The following is a 20392-nucleotide window of genomic DNA, read 5'->3' on the forward strand; positions in this document are numbered from 1 at the left end:
AGCCTTTACTTTTTACATAATAAATCGAACATTTGGATCGATTTGATGAGATGAAGAGAGCTGTGGTTTTTGGGTGTATTTTTGTGCAAGTACTGCCCTGATGTTTTGCAACAGCGTGAGGTAACTCTGTATAGGATTCTCCCTCAGAACCTTGATAAATGCGTAACTCAAAGCACCCGTGAAAGAGCCAGCTTCATTGGCATCGGCAGAGGTTTGTGAATCTTTGCAGCCAGAGAACATAATAACATCTGCAGGTGACATTTTAGCCTGCTTGATCTGCTCAGCGCGTGATCCAGAAGTAGCTTTGATACGCTTGAAAACGTTGCTTACCGAGCTCATCATCAAGCCAGTATTGCGAGTGAGGTAGCCTGTCACCAAATTCACGGCGTCGCCTGAACTTTCTTTCCAGACATTATACTCCTTGATGCCACCATCTTGGGCTCTGTAACAGAAAGGTAGGTCGAGAGCAGTTCCTGAATGACATGAATCGAAAATACACGTGAGTCTGCAACCTGCTGGCAATGGCTTCACCATGATGTCGTGCATCACGTCGTCAATCAAAGATCCCGCTTGTTGAAAGTCCACTGGGTAAATACAATCGTCATAACCGTCTTCCTCATCTCCATCCTGGTCCTCTTCTTGTCCTCCATGACCCGAATAATGGAAAAATAAAGAATCGCCTGGCCGTGCATCTTTGACGAGCCATTGCATAGCACGGATCATGTTGGCCTTAGTTGGAACCTTAACAAGTTCGCTTTGATCGTCTGTCAGCATTACTATGTCCTCAGCCTTGTATCCCTGAGTCTGGGTCAAGAAATTAAACATGTTGTGCGCATCGTTGATGCATCCTCTCAATGCGTTGCTTGTGCCAATATAGTTGATTCCGATCAACAAAGCTTTTTTGCGGCCGGTACAAGATGAGTATTGGAATTGCTGCACGTTGTTGGTGCCATTTATTTGTTGATTTTGCATGTTGAAGTTTGGCATTGGGGGTTGCTGGGTGGGCTGCTGGTAGGAGATACCACCGGTACCTTGATACGTCTGCGTTTGTTGATTCCCCCAGTTTGGAGGAGGAGCAGGCGGGCGCTCATACTGGCGGGAAGGCGGTGCACCCGCTGGGGGCTGATAAATCCGCGAGGGAGGAGGGCCCGAAGGACGCTGGTACTGGTTGTTGTAACTGGCGTGTGAGTTTCCTGGGTACATAGAAGAAGTGAAACGATGAAATCGAAATTGTCCAAGCTTTTTGTGGAGCTGCACGACCCATCGAGCAAGATCAAAGGGTGAGACAAAAATAGCACTTGGGCTGAGCCTAAGCCTCAAACAAGTGATTCAAGTGATTTTGAGCTGACATGTCCAATTGTCAATCAGAAACTCTGACTCCCGTTCGATTTGGTGCATAAAAGTCAGGTAATCTTTCTCTATGAAGGACATATAATAGTGATTCACGAACCTTTCTATCTTATGGGACAATGGAACACTTTCGGTTTCCACTCTTTCCAGCACACTGACAAGCTCGTCAAGCGCAGACGAGTATCTCATTAAGTTGGTGGTCCTCTTACCAAAAAAGAGAAACCCTCTCCTTGAAGACTTCTCTTCTTCATTTGAGCACATTTTGCTGTCTTGGAGCTCTTCACGGTGATTGATGATCAAACCTTCCACCACAATTGGTGTTGGCTTTTCGGAGTTCAGGATACTCGAGCAATCTGCACAGAATTTTGATAAGAGGGAAGCTTTGGTGGCAGCATAGCTCACAGCTTTAGATGTAAGACAAAGCGAGAAATCTGACTCGTCAAATGTCATTGGTTTCTCTGAACCACGAATATACCCATTTAAGAGTTTCATCCAGTTCAATTTTGTCAGAGCTGACCCGTCTAGCACATTGTACTTTAGTTTTTCAGGCGTCCTCACGCTTCGGGAAAGCTTTCTCAGCTCAATTATCCTCGACAGTTCATTTTTCGAATTCCTCAAAAGACTTTGCGCAACTGGTCTTGAGGAAACGGAGTTGTTGCTCACTGGAATTGTGGTGAGGACCCATTTGTCATGCACCTCCCCCTGGACTGAGACTGATACGAACAAATCTTGCCTATCATTGAAGTCCGATATTGTTGACTCCATAGATAGCAAAGAGATCTCATCATCATTCTGTTCCATTTCGAGATCCAGTGAGGTAGGAGACGTGAGTTGTAGCCGAAAAATCACTGGCCAAAATTCTGCAGAAAACGTCTAAAATTTTATTCACCCAATCTGGAAAATCAGTTAGATTTTGACGGATAAAGTGCGAACGCCTAAAAATGAATAACGATCTGCTCAATAATCGCTGCAGCTGAAAAAATACGATATGCTGAATCATTAGATCTCTGCTATTCGGGTTAATGTAACATATATAGCGTATTTGATGCATTATATAGCTGAGTAGCTTATGAATAGTGGTAGCGTACCACGATGCTAGTTCAAGAGTATCTTGTTTTTCTTCCCGCATGGACGACAACGGAGCTTGTCCAGACCGGCCTCCTTAGTTTCTGTTTGAAACGATATATTGGAATAAGTGTTTAGTTGTTTGGGAAGGCCATGTGTGTTAGGCGCTGAACTGTGGCTGTTCCCTTCGAGGCCCTCGTACTTCATCTTCTTATCTTTATGAAGCAAAGTCATCAGTTTCTTGTTAAACATGTAGTCGGAACCCGAAACAAACTTGATGATATTCCCCGTGCCAGTTAATGATCTGTCCATCGCGGTGGACGCGTCAGTATCAAATGAATCCAACAGTGCAGTAACGTTCTTAGTTTGGAAATTGCCAGAGGTCAATTTAGACGGATTAGAAGCCTTGGGCTCCGCGTACGATAAATCTTTCTCGCTGATTTCGTTCTCCTTCCCATTGCGAGGCGTTTCGTAGCTCCACTGTCTAGGGCGCCCAACCTTGGTGAAATACGAGAGTGTCAGCGAAGGAAAGGAGCTGGAAGAACTCGACGAGCTCGAAGAGGATGATGGCCGTAAGTTTATGTTTTGTATTTGGCCAAAAGCGTTCTCGGGAGAAGAAGGAGAGCATCTGCGCAGCGGACTAGAGACTAGTGGTAGAGACCCACAAACACAAAAATTGCGATCAACTGAATGGTATCGACAGCGCAACGACCTGCTATCAATTAGTCCTTTGAACTTTCCCTTTTTAATCGTAGCATAAGGCGCTGAATGTTGGAAGTCCGCCAGCAAAAAAGGCTCGTTGTCATCAGACAGTCTCCAACTTTTGGGGTAGTTGGTGACAGCCATAATAAATAAATCTAATCAGCGCGAATCTTTTAATATTCGCACCTTAAGCCAAACAAGATCTTTATACTGGACCACCTTCCGGCAAAGTGCACAACATCCCCGAGAACCGTTTCGGACCTTGGAACTAGCCAAAGCTCGGTACACGCAATTGGAACAGTAAAAGTGGCCACACGGACTCACAACACATTGCTCGATTTCATCAAAACAAATTGGACAAGTCACATCTGCCAAAGTCTTTACGCTATTTTGGCGACTAACGGCGTCATGTAAGAGATCGGATGTGGTTTTCTTTTCTTCCTGTGTTTCGCCATCAGACCCCAAAATTATAAGGTCATCGTCACTCTCTTCTGTATCTGTAAAGGTTTCTGATGCCCTGCGCTTTCTCGGGTTTTCTTCAAAGGGGCTGTTCGTTATGATAATTTCTGGATCGCTCTCCTCTCCAGAGTCGGCATCGTGTTCAGTACGAAATGAAGGATTATACACCGATGAATTATCCTCCGTACTTTGAATACTGATGAGACTGGAGTTAAAGTCTGGTGTTTGCATCGAAGATGCTCCCGATGCGATGTTCGGATGTCGAAAGCTCATCCTCTTGACAATCAAAATGTATTTATTTTATTTCGCCCTAGAAAAACCACAGAATTGATTACAAACACATACACAGCCTTGAAATGTTTTAGCAGAGTAATATCGTTGCGTTGTTCTATAGTGCTCCAATATGGAAGCTGACCAAACAACTTTAAACGTTGAATTGTCACAAATTCTGCAAACCCCAGGCAAAATCAATCGGCCAAAGCACGGGAAAAGGCCTCACAGCAGGAACTTTGCGTACAAAACAGCCAGAATAACTAAGAGCACGGCCACAACGTACACGTTGGAAGAAGAAGTAGAAGTAGTAGCAGGTTCCTGCTTAGCTGGAGCAACGGCTGCAGCAGCTTCTTTGTTGTCAGTGGTAGCTGGGGCCAAAGGCATGGTCTCTGGTAACACATCGTCGGAACTCACCGCTTTCTTTTCGGAGACGGGTTTTTCATCTGAGCCACTGTAGCCATTGGCCAATGGAGCAGCTGCCAACACAGCGGTGTCCCTATCGTCTGATTTAGATTGCTGTGAAGATTCTTCCTGGATAGTGTTGGTCAAGCTACTGTAGTTAAAGACCACCTTGACCTTCACATCAGTGGTGGAGCCCGCTTGGGATTGAAGCTCGGGCCATATGGTGGAAACGGATTTTGGATCGAGATCATCGGAGCATGGGACGGAAACGATCAGGAATTTATCTTTGCACTTGGTGCCAATCGCAGGCTCCTTTGGAAGTCCCTGAAATATGATAGACACATCCATGCTCGATCCAGGCTTGACGATCGAGGCATTAGGACGCACGCAGTAAAGCTTTGGGGCTGTGGTTTTCACTTTGAAAGCGATACTGGTTTGCGAATCGTTGGTGATTGTGATGGAGCTCGTGGCCGAGGTCGTGAACGGTGCTGAATGTTAGGATCGTGTCCATTGATGTACTTACGCTCAAACTCTATATGTTTAGGACTTATTTGCATTTTTCAGTTTTTGCTCCGTTGCGTACGTTGCGAGGGCACAGTCTTAATGTATACGAAAAATCAACAGAATAATTAGGCAAATGTTCTGTGAAGACACCTTTGCATTTTAAGTGAGGGTAACGGAATTTCACCTAGAGAGCAATTAAGATTTTACCCGGACACACCTACTCCCTTTTTCTTGGAGCCGACATCCTTACTCAGCAAGTATCCCACGATCAGCCATACAGAGTCTAGTTTTGACCTTCAATCAATCGTGCTACTTGCTCTCTGTTGACTGTATGTATGCAGTAGCCGACTGCCCTTATTCGGCTCATTTTCGCTAAACTTTCACTTGGGCATACCACGACGCGAACAATTTTGACAAATCGGGAAATGTTCCCTTCCGGCAGTTTAAAGGAGACACGTCCCTTTGGGTACGTCAAATTGTTTCTCTTAAGACTTATCACCTTTTCTTCTATTGTCCTTCATAAACTCTCTACAGACGCTTTATACATCTAGCCTCTAACTCTCAGAGGCTCACATGAACATTTGAGATGAAGGCTATGAAGACCAATCTACATTTAAACTTGAAATTTTCGAGAAAGGACTCGAGTTCAGCATCCCAGTCTGTCCCGACGCCAAACAGCAGCGTGACTGGATTTATGACTCCCGTCGATCAGGGCCAGTCATTTTTGTTCCAGACGCCAGCAGTGGGCCTTAGAAGGTCGGACTCTGTCAGCTCCCAGTATCCGGAACTGTCTAAGGTGAACAGTTTCTCATCTATGACTTCGTCCTTTGACACGGCTGACAACAGTCCAGTGAACTTGCAGAACTACGAATTTAGTCCGGTTTTCGATGACATTCTAATAGGACTCTACCACTCATACGCAAACAAACCAAACATCACCCCTTTCAACATCAACTTTCCTCCATCTGGTATCGTTTCTAAAATTTCCAAGCAAATGTATCAACGCCTCATAAGTGACAGAACAATACAGTTGGACAAAAGTCAAAAAACCACAGACGATCTATTAACGGACTCTAACCAGGAGATATGTCTCTCAATTATCCGAAGACGGCTGCTCGACCTGTGCAGTGCTGCTGCCGCTGAGTCCGAGACTCTCACTCGCTGCAATTCTGTTTCCTCGACATCCGGCCCATTTATACCCCAGCCAAGACCCTCCTGGCTTCACCAAAACCCAACTTTCTCTGCCACCCGACTCTCCTCTACCGATTCCCTTGTTGATTCTGTCCAGATCACGCCTCAACAAGTGCCGCCGCTCCAGATGCCTTATAGAGACGCTCAGACCGATATTTCAATGATCACTCCGCCGCAGTCTAGGGCTGGCTACTCCCCTGCATCATCAAAACCAAAACTGACTATTGACCACTTCTCCTTCGAAAACACTGCCAAATTGCAAAGCCCATTCACAGAGACACAGTTCCATTTTGGCCCATGTACGCAGTCTCCATCTAACCCCGTGTTTCCAAAGAGGCCACAAAAATCTAACTCGCTCAGCTCGCTATTCTCTGGACCTGGCACACCGACAGGAGCGGCAATGCCTGAATTAGAGGTTGATCCTCTCTACAACGTCACAGCACAGCGGAAAAGAGATAGTCTCAAGCTCAAGAGAAACATGAAGTAGATAGAGGCCTGCACGTCGCTACGATTACAATGGGTATTTATTATTAGTATGGAATTTAACAAGATTTTTCTTAGGGAGTAATTCCCAATGTAACGTTTTTCATTCAATAAACTAACGAAAATTTATCTATAAAACTAAGCCCACTCCTTGAACTGGTTAATCAAGCTTCTGGTAGATGAGTCGTGGGACTCAACAGGCTTTTCATTCTCGAGTTCCTTCAAAATGACCTTGGCAAGCACTTTTCCGAGCTCCACACCCCATTGATCGAACGAATTGATTCCCCAAATAGCACCTTCCACAAACGTCACGTGCTCATAGTAAGCGATCAAGGCTCCCAAGGTTGCTGGCGTGATCTGCTGAGCAAGAATCGAGGTAGTAGGTCTGTTACCGGAGAACATTTTGTGTGGCACAAGATCACCAGAGACACCTTCAGCTTCAACTTGTTCCTTGGTCTTTCCAAGCATCAAAGACTCAGCCTGAGCAAAGAAATTCGAGGCGAGCATTCTTTGATGCAGATTTCCTTCAATTGGATTGTGCGACTTTGCAGCCAAAATGAAGTCGGCTGGAATCAGTTTGGTACCTTGGTGAACCAACTGGAAGAACGAGTGTTGAGCGTTGGTGGTTGGTTCTCCAAAGAGAACAATACCAGTTTCATAGTTGACGAACTTCGAGTCTTTACTGACAGACTTACCGTTAGACTCCATCGACAGTTGTTGCAAGTAAGCTGGGAATCTGTGCATGTACTGGTCGAATGGAGTCACTAGTTTGGTCTGAGCACCGTGGAAGTTATTATACCAAATGGTCAGCAATCCTCCAATTAATGGAATATTCTTCTCCAGAGGAGCGCTAGTGAAGTGGTTGTCGACTGCCTCAGCACCTCTGAGGAACTTTTCGAAGTTGTCATAACCAATGTACAGGCACACAGAGGTGCCAATGGCAGACCACACAGAGTATCTTCCACCAACCCAGTTCTCGAAACCAAACATGTTCTTGGTGTCGATACCAAACTTAGCGACTTCAGAGGCATTGGTACTCAAGGCAACAAAATGTTTTGCAATGTGGGCCTCGTCCTTTGCTCTTTGCAAAAACCAGTTCTTTGCAGTGTTTGCGTTGGCACAAGTCTCTGCAGTGGTAAAAGTCTTGGAAGCGATCAGGAACAACGTGGTTTCTGCGTTACACTTTTTCAAAGTCTCAGCAATGTGGGTACCATCAACATTAGACACAAAGTGAACAGAAAGTCTTGGATGAGCGTATGGCTTGAGCGCCTCCGTAACCATCACCGGACCTAAATCGGATCCACCAATTCCGATATTGACAATGTCCGTAATTTCCTTTCCAGTGTATCCCTTCCATTCACCGGATCTGACTTGCTCAGAAAACTCCTTCATGTGCTGCAGCACGGAGTCAACCTCTGGAGTGACATTGACGTTGTCGACATACATGGGCTTCAAGGCTCTATTCCTGAGGGCAACGTGATACACAGCTCTATCCTCGGTGGTGTTAATGTGGACACCGGCAAACATCTCGTCCCTGAGTTTCTCAACCTTGGCCTCCTTTGCGAGCTCAATAAGAGAAGAGAGAATCTTGTCGTCAATCAAATTCTTGGAGAAATCGAAAAGAATCTTGGACCCATCGTAGTTCTCAAAGGTTTGAGAGAACTTTGAGAATCTGTTTGGGTCGGAAGCAAACGCATCTCTCGACGAAAAGGTCTTTCCATAATCGTCATAGATAGCTTGTAATTTCTTCCAAGCAGGTAATTCCAATGGCGAGCTCATTATTTTAGTTGCTAAGTTATATATTATCTGATGTTTTAATTGAGATTCCAATTATTTTATATATGAACCAATCGAGCACCGCCACAAATGTTTTTTTACCACCCGACATTCGCCACGTTTTCACTATGTATTTCTAAACACCCTGGAAAACTGTTCTCCGCAAGAAACCGTCCGGGCTGTGCGGCTATTTTTCCGACTTCCAGGACGACTTTGCTTGCTCCCAGAGCTGTTTGGTGTATGCATCCATGTTCAAGATCTGCTGTTTCAAAGCATCGATTTGCTCTTCTGCGGCTTCGTTCTTCTCTTCCATTGCGTTGAAAAAATTACTCTCATTAATATCAAACTCCTTATTTTCGTAGTCCGTCCAAACATTTTGAAATTCCGAAAAAGACTGCTCATTATCCCGTGCAAGCCGCACCAGTAACCCCATTTGCGACATTTTCAGCTGTTCGACATTGTTCAAATACGCGCTATCAAAAAAGTTCAGTTTCCGAATGGACCGCCTCCTCTGCAAGCTCTCGTAAATAGCGTCTTGACCATCGATGAGCTGGCCTGTTGATGCAATCTTGTCAGCTAGCCGCGTCTCGCTTGTAGGTGTGAAGTCGTCGTCTGGCACCCCCGTATCCTCATAATTTGATCTACTAGGAAGATAATCTATGCTGGTGGATCCTGTTTGTTTTGGGGCACTGGCAGCGCTGTCTAGGTCATTGTGCAATCGATTGAAGAGCGTACCCTCTCCAAATTTATTAGTCGAAAGAACTTGAGAATCTTGCGAGACGTTGCTTTGAACAGCACTCAGGTCTGCATTCGGAGCATCGCTATCATAGCCGCTATCCTTGTGTACTATCGATGAGCTGCCACTTGATTTGCGCTCGAGCAAATCAAGGTTGGGACTTGTTTCCTGCAACACTGACATGGTATTTATTATTTATGGTGAATATTTTTTTTTGACAATGGACTCTGATGAGGATTCATCCTCAATAACTTCTCTCTCTGAGAGAGTGGAGAATGTAAAGTCCGCAAAAAAACACCCGTGGAAAAAGCTTCTTTGGTACAAACAGGATTATGAGGATAATTATACTGACGCGTCGTTCTTATCACAGCTAAAACGTAATTCAACGGTTATCAACTATTCATACTGGAAGCTTCTCTCAGACTTCACATTGATAGTACTTCATCTTTCCATTATCATGCTTGTTATACTGGTTTTCTACGGCATCTACAGGCTCAACTGGAATCCTCTGGTCCCAGCTTTACTAAGTTCTTCGCTAACAGCATTGGGTTTTATTGTCTATGTGATCACACTAAAAATCAGAAGGAACAGACTGATCAATTTGCAAAAACTAAAGATCGAGCAACTGACCCGCCCAACACGATACTCTAAATTTAACTCTTCCAAATCCCACCCCCCTTCCAGATCACCGTCGCCGTTTCCACACAACTTAGAACTCACAGCAAAAGAGTCTACAATGGATTTGGAGAGATATTTGAGAGAACCAAATTCACCAGATCTTTTCAACACTCTCAAATCCTCTATTCTTATTCTCCTTACATTGCTAACATTCTCGCCTGTCTTAAAATCCTTGACAAACTCCACAGCATCAGATTCCATTTGGGCTTTGTCGACCTGGCTTTGTTTACTCAATGTTTTGTTCAATGATTATTCGATTGACTTCTCACATACAAGTCGCCAGTCTGAGTCTTCAACCTTTGAGCTTCAGACGTCTAATTCCAATCTGTCGAAAAACATCTCCCTGTCCAACGCCATTGTGCTAGCTTCCAGACTTAACTCAAATCTCAGCGCTTTCTGTTTTATAGTTTTCTCGATTGAGGTCTCTGGACTGTTCCCTGTCTTCAACAACTTCACGCGGCGTTGCCAGTTTTGGGCATTTCACTGGTTTCAGGTGGTAGCCATCACTACAGCAGTGGATTTTGCCGTCTACAAAATTTTTGGCGTGGGCTGGTTCCTGTTATGGATAGGTCTGCAGTTCTGGATTATGGTAATTGGACCATGGCATTTCATCATGTTGCAAAAGTACAAAGACGAATTGCAAGGGCCATGGGACCCGGCAAAACCAATATTCAAAACCATTTAACGAGAATAAATATTTCGCTTTATTTTTACACCTTATTGTACACTAACCATTAAAAACACCCGCTGCCAAACACAAGTTTCGCCGAGTAAAGTGCACCTTGTAAACAGGAGTCTTCCTGGTGAAATACACTGCCATGTGATCTTGCGTAGCAGCAAATTCTTTTCTTTTGCGCATCTCTTCTTGACGTCTTTGATAACGTTGATCTTGAGTATCTGCAGGTTGGTTTCCATCGCCATTTTTAGCTGCCAAAACAGATTCCAATGTGAACTTCTCTGGTTGTGGATTGTTACTTTCCATTGTCCCTTTCTTCACGTCCCAAACGCGAACAGAGTTATCTGAACCGGAACTGACCAATACAGATCCGTCTTTGCTGAAAGCTAATGAATAGATGGAGCATCGTCCGTGTCCACGCATCGACTTCAGCTTACGCCCAGAGGCAATGTCAAACATGTTGATCACTGAATCTTCCCCTGCCGTGGCCAGCCATCTGCCGTCAGGAGAAACTGCCAAAGCGTTAACGGGCATGTTGTGACCGATGAAAATTCGGACTGACTCTCCTCTGGCGATGTCCCACATCCGAACCGTTTTGTCGCTAGAACCCGTGAACAGATACGTGGAGTTTGGATGGAACTCTACCACGTCGACGTCATTCAGATGGCCTGCAAAAATTCGCAAAGGATATATGTGATCACATGACCATAATCTGGCCGTTTGGTCATGAGATGCAGTTGCAAAATAGTGCCCCAATGGGGAAAACTTCACGTCCCACACAGGCGAGTTGTGGCCTTTGTATGACACAAGCGAAGTGTAAGTATCCATTGACCATAATCTGACAGTTTTATCTTCCGAAGATGAAAGAAGATAGTGGTTATCAGGACTGAAGCTTAATCCGTAAACCGCACCTGAGTGGCCTATTAAGCGACGGCATCCATCGACAGACTGGTCATAGGGGTCATTTCTTATAACGGATTTCAGTGGAGATCCATCAATACTCCATAGTTTGATAAATGAGTCCTGGAAACCTCCTGCCACAATAGTCGAATCGTCGTTGAACTCAACGCAAGTCATATCGTTATTCGTATTGTGAAATGTGTACATGCATGTGCTTGGCAAGGAGGCTTGGACCGCATTAAGTTTGACTTTAGCCCGGGAATCTTGAATTTTAGTGATTTCACGTTTAAGGTCGAAAGCTGTCTTTTGGGGCAGAGGAAGCGATTCTCGAGCAGGGGTATCCTCGCCAGCAGGATCCACCTTGAAATTTTCTTCGTATTCCTCCATCAGGGTTTTCTCTGGATTTTGATCTTTTTGCGCTTCGTCCTTTTGCTGAAGCTCTGCCTCCAACTCCTTGACAAACTCCGGATCATCTGGGAACTTTCCCAGCTTGACAGCCTTGCTGTTGAAAACCTCAGATGATTCTGTATCTTTCTTGAGTCTGTGAGACTCGTCATTCAACAACTGATATATTGCAGCAATTCCTTCTGTGTGCTCGCCATTCCCTTCCTCTTCTTGAGTAGTCACCTCGACCTGAGTGGTGATAGACATGGTGTTATTGATAATTCTCACAATGATCCCACCTCCGATTGCCTCATTTTCATTAAGGAAACTCAAAATGAGGTTCATGGAGACCTTGGAAACGTTCACATGGTACTTTTCAGTCTTGAACAGCCTTGCAATCTCATTTTCCTCCAAATGGTCCGGTAAAGAAATTCCTGCCAGCGACCGTATCTCATAACTATGAGACAGTAGGTGATCGCTATGAAACTTTTCAAAGAAGCTTCTGGCATCGTTGACGTCACCACGTTGAATGAGCGTCAAATAGCTCTGGACAAAAATCGGATAGAGGAATTTCTCCAGCTCGTACTTATACATTTCAAGCGAGTTCTCGCACCATGAGCGATAAAGCAAGTAAGCTCTACCAAACATTTGAGGGTCCTCATCAAATTGTCTTTGCCTCGACGCGTTCTGTTGGTGGAGGTATTGTTGTTGTTGAAAGTGGATATTTGACCGGTTCGAGACAATGGTTTCTGGCTTCTGGAAGTTTGTAGTTGCGGGGCTCACAGGAATTGTCGGAGCACCTGGAATTTTGGTGGCTTCGTTTCTGAGAGTTGCCTCTGTTTGATGGTAGCCCTTTTTGTTCAGATACTCTAACACAATTCGGTTCAAGTCAGCTTGAGAGAATTGCTGTTGGCCCTGAGCAACATTGGCAGATCCTGGGGCTCGTGTTTGCTGTGCTGCACGAGGATCGCTCCATTCCTGACCCTGAGCTGCCCTAGTCAAATTTTGCGGGTCGTTTTCCTCTTTTATAGGTCCCGTCATGGAGAAAGAAGGTTTAATGTTTTTTGCAAATACAAAAAATCAAATGTGCACACTTTGAAAATTGACAGATCAAATTTAAACTTTATCTCACCTTCGGTTGATCACACGGGGATGTCGAACACTAAGAGGACACGGAGCAGGAGCGGCTGCCATTCCTGTAAGAAAGCCCGTATCAAATGCGATGAAACACGTCCGGTTTGCATGAACTGCCAGAAGGCCTCCCGCGAATGTGATTACTCTCTTAAGCTCATATGGGGTGGCAGACCATATAAGAATCCTCGGGTTGAGAAACTGAATCCTGTCGCCGGATTATCGCGCAGCATTTTGCAACAGCCAGCCCCAAAGTCACAAGCAAATGTAAGAATCAAGCGAGAGCTTCAAGAGCAAAACTTGCTTCTTCAGCCAGAACCTCCAGCTTCTACAGGTGCTGGTGGCCCGGCTTCCCAATCACTTCACGACAACATACGCTCGATAAGCAATATTCTAGACTCGATGTATGATTCTGCGAATAAGCCATCGCAGATATTGGAGAATTTCCAGCCATATCTACCTCAGCCCTCTCCTGCTGATGTAAATCTTACTGATATGGTTGATGATTACTCGGATGACATAATGAAGCTAGAGCTGTTTCATCCAACGTTGCAATCCAATTTACATGTCACACCATTTATCCAAGAGCGCAAATGGTCTGGTAGAATGTCAAAATGGGACACAGAGGATCTAGAAGATGATGACAATTCCTTAGCCATGAATAGGGAGTTTTCCACGGCATTCAACACATACAGTCTTTCGCGCACATATTCGGAAAGCTCTACCTCAGAGAGTTTGGAACCTATTCCACGGGGATTGGTGCCTTTGCCCGATTTGCTACTGAACGTTCCCGATTATTACGAGGCCTTCACTTTTTTCTTCAGCTCCACGGCACAGCTATTTATGCCTTTTGGTGATGCTGTGCAGAAGTACAACCCATTCAAAAAAGTACTACCGCAGCTGGCATTCTCCAATGACGGTCTATTGGCTGTCACTGTGGCTTACGGCTTGGCACATAAGTCATATCTCACAAGGCAGAGCGAGCCAGCAGAATTGCTTGAGCAGTTGCTGAGCAGGTCACTCGGCGATCTTTTGGAATTATTACAAAACAAAGAAACATCTACCAGCGACCTTACTTTGACCCTCGTTCTTCTGATCAGCTCTTTCATGGTGTTCACTTTCAAGCATAACTGGGAGGTGCATCTCAATGGTGCCAAACAGATCCTTCTACTCAGGGGCTACAAGAAACCGTTCGAGAAACTATTCAAAGAAAGCAAGCATCTGCAGTCACAGTGTATAAGCGGAGAAATAAAGCGTTCAAAGTTGATCTTCTTTCTCTTGCGATGGTTTGCTTATATTGATGTTCTGGCTCAATTGGCCTCCCCTCTAGAACCAACACCGCAGGATATTGAAAAATACAACCAAAAGTTGAAGATCACCGAGCTCTGTGCTCAGCCCAGTGATTTTGACTACGAATTCGAATCCAGTGAGGATGCTGAGTCGCTAATGGTCGATGAATCACATGCCAATGTGGACTATTTTCTCGGCTTCAATATCAAGTATCTTCCATTGTACAAGAAAACCATCGAGCTCATCAAACAAGCAAACCTAAGGGCTCTGGTAAATCCTTCTATTGGGGTGTTGCCTTCAGCGATCGATCGTGCCCTTCAAATGGCGGGCACCTTTCAAAAATTATCCTCGGTGTCTGCTCAAAGCCAGGATACCATAATCGCTATAAACAGAGTGTTTATGTTATTTGGACTCAATCAGATTTACAGAAGAGTACTGAAGGTTCCTAAAAGTTCTCCACTAATTCAAGACATGTGCGCAGAAACGATTTCTATTATTGATTTGCATCTACTTGATGATTCGCCAAATCAAATAAGCATATTTCTTCCGGTCTTTGTTTCTGGATGTGATTCTAACAACAGCGAACTTCGTTCTCGCCACCTGAGACGGATGACAACTATAGCTCATACCGGCTCGCCCTCGGCACAATTTGCCGTGGACCTAATGACCCAGTGCTGGGAGCGCGACCAGGACTGGTGGCAAGTGATGCAGAAAGAGGACAAAAAACATTTGTTTTTCTAGATTCAGTCCTCATCTTGAATATATAATATTTTCTTGCTGCGGTTTCTCATAAGATCAAGAGATTGCAATCTCTTGCGCACGTTGGATCTGTTTTTCAGCATATTGTCGATCTCGATCAGCTCGTTATGTCTTGCTAATCTTTTGGCGGGGTCGAATTTGCTAAAAGTAACTTTCGTAGCAGGCTCTGGAGATATACTGATTCTAGTGTTATCGAGGTCACTTTCGTCTTCCTCGTCCGTCATTTCCTTGGTTTTACTACTTCCGAATTTGAGGATGTGAGAGTGGAATTTCCACAAGGAGGTACGGTGACACACAGACAGAACAGTGATTCCAAATTGCTCAATTGCCAGTCGATAGCATTCTTGCTCGAGGTCTGGTGAAATGGACGAAGTGCACTCGTCCAACACAGCAAACCGTGGCTGATGATAATACATTCTAACAAGTGCCAATCTTTGTTGCTCGCCGACGGAAAGGAGATCAGGCCACCTCTTGACAGTGTCTAGAGGAGAATTGCTGGAAGACGTCTCATCCTTTTCCTCATCGTCTTCGTCCTCGGACCCAATCTCAGCAAGATGTTCCAATTTGACCAGACGAAGAAGTTCCATGAGATAGGCATCATCTTTGACGACGCCTCCACTAGCCCTTGCCTCGCTGAGCTTCTGTTGATAGTCCTGGAGAGTGTCGGGATAAACAATTTGCTCGCGCAAAGAACCGTATGTAAGATAACTCTTTTGTGGCAAGTAAAACAAGTCCTGGCGTCTTTGTGGAACAACGAGATGACCAGGATTTTGAACGTGCCAGAGGCCACCTAAAATTCGGAATAGAGAGGACTTTCCACATCCGTTGGGGCCAATAATCAGCAAATTTTCCCCTGGCTTAATGGTGAAAGTTAGGTCCTCAACCAAAACTGTTCCCGTAGGGGTAATCAATGGAACATGCAGGAAGGAGATCTCATCACCGTAGCTGACATTCGGGCCCTTCACCAATGGCTCGTTGTTTATGGCCTGCTCCAATTTCGCCTCTTCCTCCATTGACTTGTTGATTTCGGTCAAAACCTGCTCGAATTCCCAGATACTTTCACTGTATCCTAGCAAATTTTGAACATTTTTCTTAGCGCGAACAAGCTTCCCCAACGAATCTGATGCAGTCAACAACAGTCGTCTGTTTGTTATAAAGTCTGCAGAAATTCTGCTGCTTGCATTTTCAGATATCCTGAAATTGAATTTATATGCAGTGGTGAAAATTGGAAGTGAGCAGAGAAGCAATCCAAAAGCTCCCAAAGTATACTTGAAAATGAATGAGACGGCAAAATCGTAAATAGCCATTCTGCGAAGCTCCATTCTTTTGAACCGTTCAAGCTCAAAGTAGTTCATATCCAGAAGATCTATTTCTCTTCTGTGCCCTTTTGCCAACGCTATTTCTTCGCTGTTGTTGATTACTTTGGAATGGTGGGCATGAAACTTGTTTTCCAAGGAGTTCCTAAGCGCACTCAATTTCGAGAAGTTGGGGGTGAAAATTTTGAGAACTAATGTAGAAATGTTTGTAATAATCCCCAGTAAGAGCCCTCCCTCCGCAGCATTCTCGCCTGTCTTTGACAATTGATGGGCTGCAAGAGCAATGTCCATCGTTGGAGTCAAGACCTGAGAGGGAAGGGAGCTCAGGCTGTTGGAAAATTGCTCAATGACAGTGGTAATTCTGTGATTAGGGTCGTCTATGCTGCTCCCAAGATTTGTATGTTTGGACTTGTTGATCAAATGGTACACTGTGCTGTTTCCACTATCAGGAAGGTAAATATCAAGTACCTCATTGGTCACATTACGACGTACTGCTTGTGCTAATAATTGCCTCGTTCTCGTTAATAAAGACTCGGTCACTGCGGCGGGAATACCTATCAACGTCCACAGAAGCAAATATTTGAAAAAGGCCTTGAACCGTTTTGTTATCAATGAGGACACCAAGTAGCCATCAAGAGCCGCAACTTTAAGAGCAATGAGTGCCCTGACAAATGATAAGCATATTTGCAGAATCATGTACGCCAGGATTGGCCTCGTTTTTTCATTTTTGTGACTTAATTGGGACAGCACAAGAACCAACGGAGAGGACTTGATTCGTTGGCTGAGCCGTTCCACAATGGTTCCTTTGGTATGTTCTGGTTTATACCTAGTTGATGGTTTGCCTTTACTCGAGGAACCACCGTTGAAAATCATGTATATAATGGTAGCATAGGCCAAACGAAGAATCACATTGCGCTGCTTGGCATACTGGGCAACCAGGTATCTACTGGTCCGCAGGAAATACTTATTGGAGGAGGACACATCTCGATTCATTATTAACGCGAGGTCAGAGGACCTTTCCTGATGTTTTATATAAACTTCCCCACTATTGCATGTGATTTGATTCAATATTCCGCTTGCTAAAAATCTGGGGTAGCGGTGCAAAGATGTCATGACATTAATTTTGAAGACATGCACGTTCCCGTCATGGGCCTAACGGTTAGATAATGCAGCCCCGCTTCCTTGAACCCATTGGGAGATATGCATTACAACAAAACGCTCTTTCTTTTAAGCTCCCTATTCTGAAGTCTATGAGCGGGAACAACCTATTTGTTAGTAAGATTATTGAGGCAAAAACTTACCTTTGCTCCTGCCCAGTTATATCTAAAGCCGATCTCGTGGGCCAGAATCTCGCCAAAACCAAGCATCACACCATTGATGAAAGGCAAAACAAGATTTATTCCACAAGAACCCAAGAAAGACCAGATCGAAGTAGAGCTTACATCCGGTGACTCTTGGATATTGTTGTCGTTTGTGGGATAAGCTTCTTGAGCCAAGATTTTGGACTCTTGTTTGGCATCCTGGTGAAACTGATCTAGATCATTCTGTTCCTGCTCTGTGATCATGCTGGGGCTTTGCTCAACCTGCTGGTGAGCAGTACCAATGTCACTGGCGAGATGGACAAGGTCCTCTATATCTTGACCGTCCAGACTCATTGTAATTAATTTAATTGACTAATCTTTTTTGTCCACAAAATTTTTATCAATGTCTTTCGAAGAGAACCTTCTATTTCAAGAAGCCAGTGATAACCACCATTTGGATGAGCACCAGGCACATCTTCTGGATGACGAAAATGAAGCTTCTGTGGTTGGCCGAGCTCTCACAGCCATTGTTGACATTGGGTCTAATGGAATTCGGTTTTCCATATCGTCGAAAGCTCCCCATCACGCTAGGATTATGCCTTGTGTTTTCAAGGACAGGCTAGGAATCTCACTTTTTGATGTGCAGCTGCCTGACTCAGCGAACTCCAGCTTGAAAAAGCCGATTCCGGATGACGCAATCACAGAAATCATCAGGGCCATGCGACGCTTCAAATGGATATGCGAAGATTTCGGGGTCCCCGAGAACGGCGTCAAGGTCGTTGCCACGGAAGCAACTCGTGAGGCCTCAAACTCTCAGGAATTTAGAGACATCATTTATCAGGCAACAGGATGGAAGGTATTCTTACTTAGTAAAGAGGAGGAAGGAACTACTGGGGCTTACGGTGTGGCATCTTCCTTTCACGACATCTCTGGACTCCTCATGGATCTTGGAGGAGGATCTACGCAGATCAGTTGGATACAAGCGAAAAACGGTGAGATCAATATCAGTGAACACCCCGTCTCGCTTCCATACGGTGCCGCGGCTTTGACCAATAGATTGAAATATGAGGACCACATGTACATTTACGACGAAATCAAGAAAGCATATGAAGTGGCTTTGGAGAAGATCAACTTACCGGATGAACTCATCAAAGAGGCAGAAGCCAATGGAGGATTCCGATTGTTCTGTTGTGGAGGAGGCTTACGTGGTCTCGGACACTTGCTGCTTGCAAACGATCCAAATTATCCAATTCAGACAATCATCAATGGCTATTCTACCACATACGAAAATGTGCGCCAAATGGCCAACTATCTGCTTTTGAAAGGAGAAGTTCCGAAATTTGATTCTATAGGTAAGTTGTTCAAGGTCTCTGCCAGACGCGAGCAACAGCTTCCAGCTGTGGGGCTGCTAGTTTCTGCTGCTTTCGAGTCCCTTCCAAAAATCAAAACCGTTCATTTCAGTGAGGGAGGAGTCAGGGAGGGTGTGCTTTATTCGATGATCCCAGACCAAATCAAAATCGAGGATCCTATTTTGACTGCCACCAGACCATACGCACCATTACTTGCTGGCAAGTATTGGGAGCTACTTAAGACAAGTCTTCCCAGCGGCAACGTGGTGCCCTCCGAAGTCGCTGACCGTGTCATTCCTGCTCTGTGCAATATTGCATTCGTTCATTGCTCGTATCCAAAAGAGCTTCAGCCAACTGCTGCTCTCCATGTGGCCACTACCGGGATCATTGCAGGTTCCCATGGGCTTTCCCACAAAATAAGAGCGTTAATTGGAATTGCATGCTGTGAGCGATGGGGAGCTGATATCCCTCCAAGTGAGGAGCAGTTTTATTCTCGCCTAGAAAAGCTGGTCATGGATGCAGATCCTGAAAATGGAGAAAAATTGATGTATTGGACCAAATTCTGCGGCAAGATGATGCACGTGATCTGTGGAATCAATCCTGGAGGAAACATTCGTCCAGGGTCTCTAGTTTTCCAGGTGAAGACTGATGTGAGAAACAGTGAGGTCAACATTGCAAGTGCAACCAATGGCGTCAATGACCTCAACCTTTCAGACGACGAAACGGCCGAGGTCAAAATCAAAAATGAGGTTTCGGTGCTGCTACCGAGCGACGATGTCAAGTATAGTTACAGTGTTCGCAGTCGTATTCTTGGACTTCAGAAAAAGATCAAGAAGCTGAATAAGCGCTACAATTGTAACGGCAAGGTGCGTGTTGTAATTCGGTACGAGAATGGTGAATAGGTTTTTGTAATTAACATCTGTTAATTTTTAATTGTATAATTTAATAAATAATGGCAGGTTCATAGCTTGACTATTCCTCTTCCTTCACCAAGCTCATCAACTGTTTGGGATAGAGGTCTTCTGTACATCGTTTCCCAGAAGCCTTGTTTCCTATACTTGCCCATTTCGGTTTCAGAATCTAAAGACTTATTAGATTCCTGGTCATGGACCTCACCCCTACTTCTGGTTGCATGCAAACTGGCCTCACCCAAACCCCATTTTCCAGCCCAGAAAAACAGCCCGGTAGCCAGTCCATAACCAAGACTGATTCCAATCCTTGCATTCATTGGCATTGACTTGAACATCGATGCCACGAAAAAGGCAGACGAAACAGCTGCAACCTCGGCAGAAGCTCTCGTTTCTTCGTTGATGTTATATAGCGAGTCAGAAACAAACACGTACGTTCCAGCCGCCAATGGTGCAGAAATGAAATGATGTCTCTGGAGCTCGAACAGGGCCAAGTATCTGGCATGACTTGGTCTGGCAGACCCCTTTCTATGCTGTAGCATTCTTCTGAAGTGCATTCCACCCAGAATCAGGCCGGAGCAGAGTGTGACCTTAGCCGCATGGGTGATTGTATCAACAGGCTGGTAATCATGTTTCTTGCCAGCGGGCCAAACTGGTTTGGGATAGACAGGGAACTGCTGACGTTCCGACATGAGATCGTAAAATGAGGGGACAAAATATTTATTTACCCCAACTGGTGCAAGGGGGTAGATAGATAAA

The 20392-nt window shown here is 44.9% G+C and overlaps 14 protein-coding genes across 14 annotated transcripts; 4 read left to right on the forward strand and 10 right to left on the reverse strand.

Moving 5' to 3' along the window:
- Window positions 1-12: 12 nt before the first annotated feature.
- Window positions 13-1203, reverse strand: HPODL_01251 (Metacaspase-1; the record flags this gene model as incomplete). The annotated part of the gene is made up of 1 exon (XM_014077755.1): window positions 13-1203. One exon carries the CDS (start codon window positions 1201-1203, stop codon window positions 13-15), a length of 1191 nt encoding a protein of 396 aa, XP_013933230.1.
- Window positions 1204-1329: 126 nt separating this feature from the next.
- On the reverse strand, window positions 1330-2151 carry HPODL_01252 (uncharacterized protein; the record flags this gene model as incomplete). Its single annotated transcript, XM_014077756.1, has 1 exon — window positions 1330-2151. The coding sequence occupies one exon, from the start codon at window positions 2149-2151 to the stop codon at window positions 1330-1332; it is 822 nt and encodes a 273-aa protein (XP_013933231.1).
- A 294-nt stretch (window positions 2152-2445) lies between these two features.
- On the reverse strand, window positions 2446-3261 carry HPODL_01253 (uncharacterized protein; the record flags this gene model as incomplete). Its single annotated transcript, XM_014077757.1, has 1 exon — window positions 2446-3261. One exon carries the CDS (start codon window positions 3259-3261, stop codon window positions 2446-2448), a length of 816 nt encoding a protein of 271 aa, XP_013933232.1.
- An 810-nt stretch (window positions 3262-4071) lies between these two features.
- HPODL_01254 (Vesicle-associated membrane protein-associated protein SCS2) lies at window positions 4072-4808 on the reverse strand (the record flags this gene model as incomplete). The annotated part of the gene is made up of 2 exons (XM_014077758.1): window positions 4072-4739; window positions 4775-4808. The coding sequence occupies 2 exons, from the start codon at window positions 4806-4808 to the stop codon at window positions 4072-4074; spliced, it is 702 nt and encodes a 233-aa protein (XP_013933233.1).
- Window positions 4809-5341: 533 nt separating this feature from the next.
- Window positions 5342-6433, forward strand: HPODL_01255 (putative secreted protein; the record flags this gene model as incomplete). The annotated part of the gene is made up of 1 exon (XM_014077759.1): window positions 5342-6433. The coding sequence occupies one exon, from the start codon at window positions 5342-5344 to the stop codon at window positions 6431-6433; it is 1092 nt and encodes a 363-aa protein (XP_013933234.1).
- A 134-nt stretch (window positions 6434-6567) lies between these two features.
- On the reverse strand, window positions 6568-8208 carry HPODL_01256 (Glucose-6-phosphate isomerase; the record flags this gene model as incomplete). Its single annotated transcript, XM_014077760.1, has 1 exon — window positions 6568-8208. One exon carries the CDS (start codon window positions 8206-8208, stop codon window positions 6568-6570), a length of 1641 nt encoding a protein of 546 aa, XP_013933235.1.
- A 184-nt stretch (window positions 8209-8392) lies between these two features.
- Window positions 8393-9124, reverse strand: HPODL_01257 (uncharacterized protein; the record flags this gene model as incomplete). The annotated part of the gene is made up of 1 exon (XM_014077761.1): window positions 8393-9124. One exon carries the CDS (start codon window positions 9122-9124, stop codon window positions 8393-8395), a length of 732 nt encoding a protein of 243 aa, XP_013933236.1.
- A 37-nt stretch (window positions 9125-9161) lies between these two features.
- HPODL_01258 (putative membrane protein) lies at window positions 9162-10304 on the forward strand (the record flags this gene model as incomplete). Its single annotated transcript, XM_014077762.1, has 1 exon — window positions 9162-10304. The coding sequence occupies one exon, from the start codon at window positions 9162-9164 to the stop codon at window positions 10302-10304; it is 1143 nt and encodes a 380-aa protein (XP_013933237.1).
- Window positions 10305-10346: 42 nt separating this feature from the next.
- HPODL_01259 (putative transcription initiation factor TFIID subunit) lies at window positions 10347-12620 on the reverse strand (the record flags this gene model as incomplete). Its single annotated transcript, XM_014077763.1, has 1 exon — window positions 10347-12620. The coding sequence occupies one exon, from the start codon at window positions 12618-12620 to the stop codon at window positions 10347-10349; it is 2274 nt and encodes a 757-aa protein (XP_013933238.1).
- A 201-nt stretch (window positions 12621-12821) lies between these two features.
- HPODL_01260 (uncharacterized protein) lies at window positions 12822-14741 on the forward strand (the record flags this gene model as incomplete). Its single annotated transcript, XM_014077764.1, has 1 exon — window positions 12822-14741. The coding sequence occupies one exon, from the start codon at window positions 12822-12824 to the stop codon at window positions 14739-14741; it is 1920 nt and encodes a 639-aa protein (XP_013933239.1).
- A 2-nt stretch (window positions 14742-14743) lies between these two features.
- HPODL_01261 (Subunit of a heterodimeric peroxisomal ATP-binding cassette transporter complex (Pxa1p-Pxa2p)) lies at window positions 14744-17068 on the reverse strand (the record flags this gene model as incomplete). Its single annotated transcript, XM_014077765.1, has 1 exon — window positions 14744-17068. One exon carries the CDS (start codon window positions 17066-17068, stop codon window positions 14744-14746), a length of 2325 nt encoding a protein of 774 aa, XP_013933240.1.
- Window positions 17069-17280: 212 nt separating this feature from the next.
- Window positions 17281-17730, reverse strand: HPODL_05288 (uncharacterized protein; the record flags this gene model as incomplete). The annotated part of the gene is made up of 2 exons (XM_014077766.1): window positions 17281-17340; window positions 17377-17730. 2 exons carry the CDS (start codon window positions 17728-17730, stop codon window positions 17281-17283), a joined length of 414 nt encoding a protein of 137 aa, XP_013933241.1.
- Window positions 17731-17779: 49 nt separating this feature from the next.
- Window positions 17780-19627, forward strand: HPODL_01262 (Retrograde regulation protein 2; the record flags this gene model as incomplete). Its single annotated transcript, XM_014077767.1, has 1 exon — window positions 17780-19627. One exon carries the CDS (start codon window positions 17780-17782, stop codon window positions 19625-19627), a length of 1848 nt encoding a protein of 615 aa, XP_013933242.1.
- Window positions 19628-19686: 59 nt separating this feature from the next.
- Window positions 19687-20325, reverse strand: HPODL_01263 (uncharacterized protein; the record flags this gene model as incomplete). The annotated part of the gene is made up of 1 exon (XM_014077768.1): window positions 19687-20325. One exon carries the CDS (start codon window positions 20323-20325, stop codon window positions 19687-19689), a length of 639 nt encoding a protein of 212 aa, XP_013933243.1.
- Between the last annotated feature and the right edge of the window lie 67 nt (window positions 20326-20392).

Source organism: Ogataea parapolymorpha, chromosome VI (genome assembly GCF_000187245.1).
Source record: "Ogataea parapolymorpha DL-1 chromosome VI, whole genome shotgun sequence".
Lineage (NCBI taxonomy): Eukaryota > Fungi > Ascomycota > Pichiomycetes > Pichiales > Pichiaceae > Ogataea > Ogataea parapolymorpha.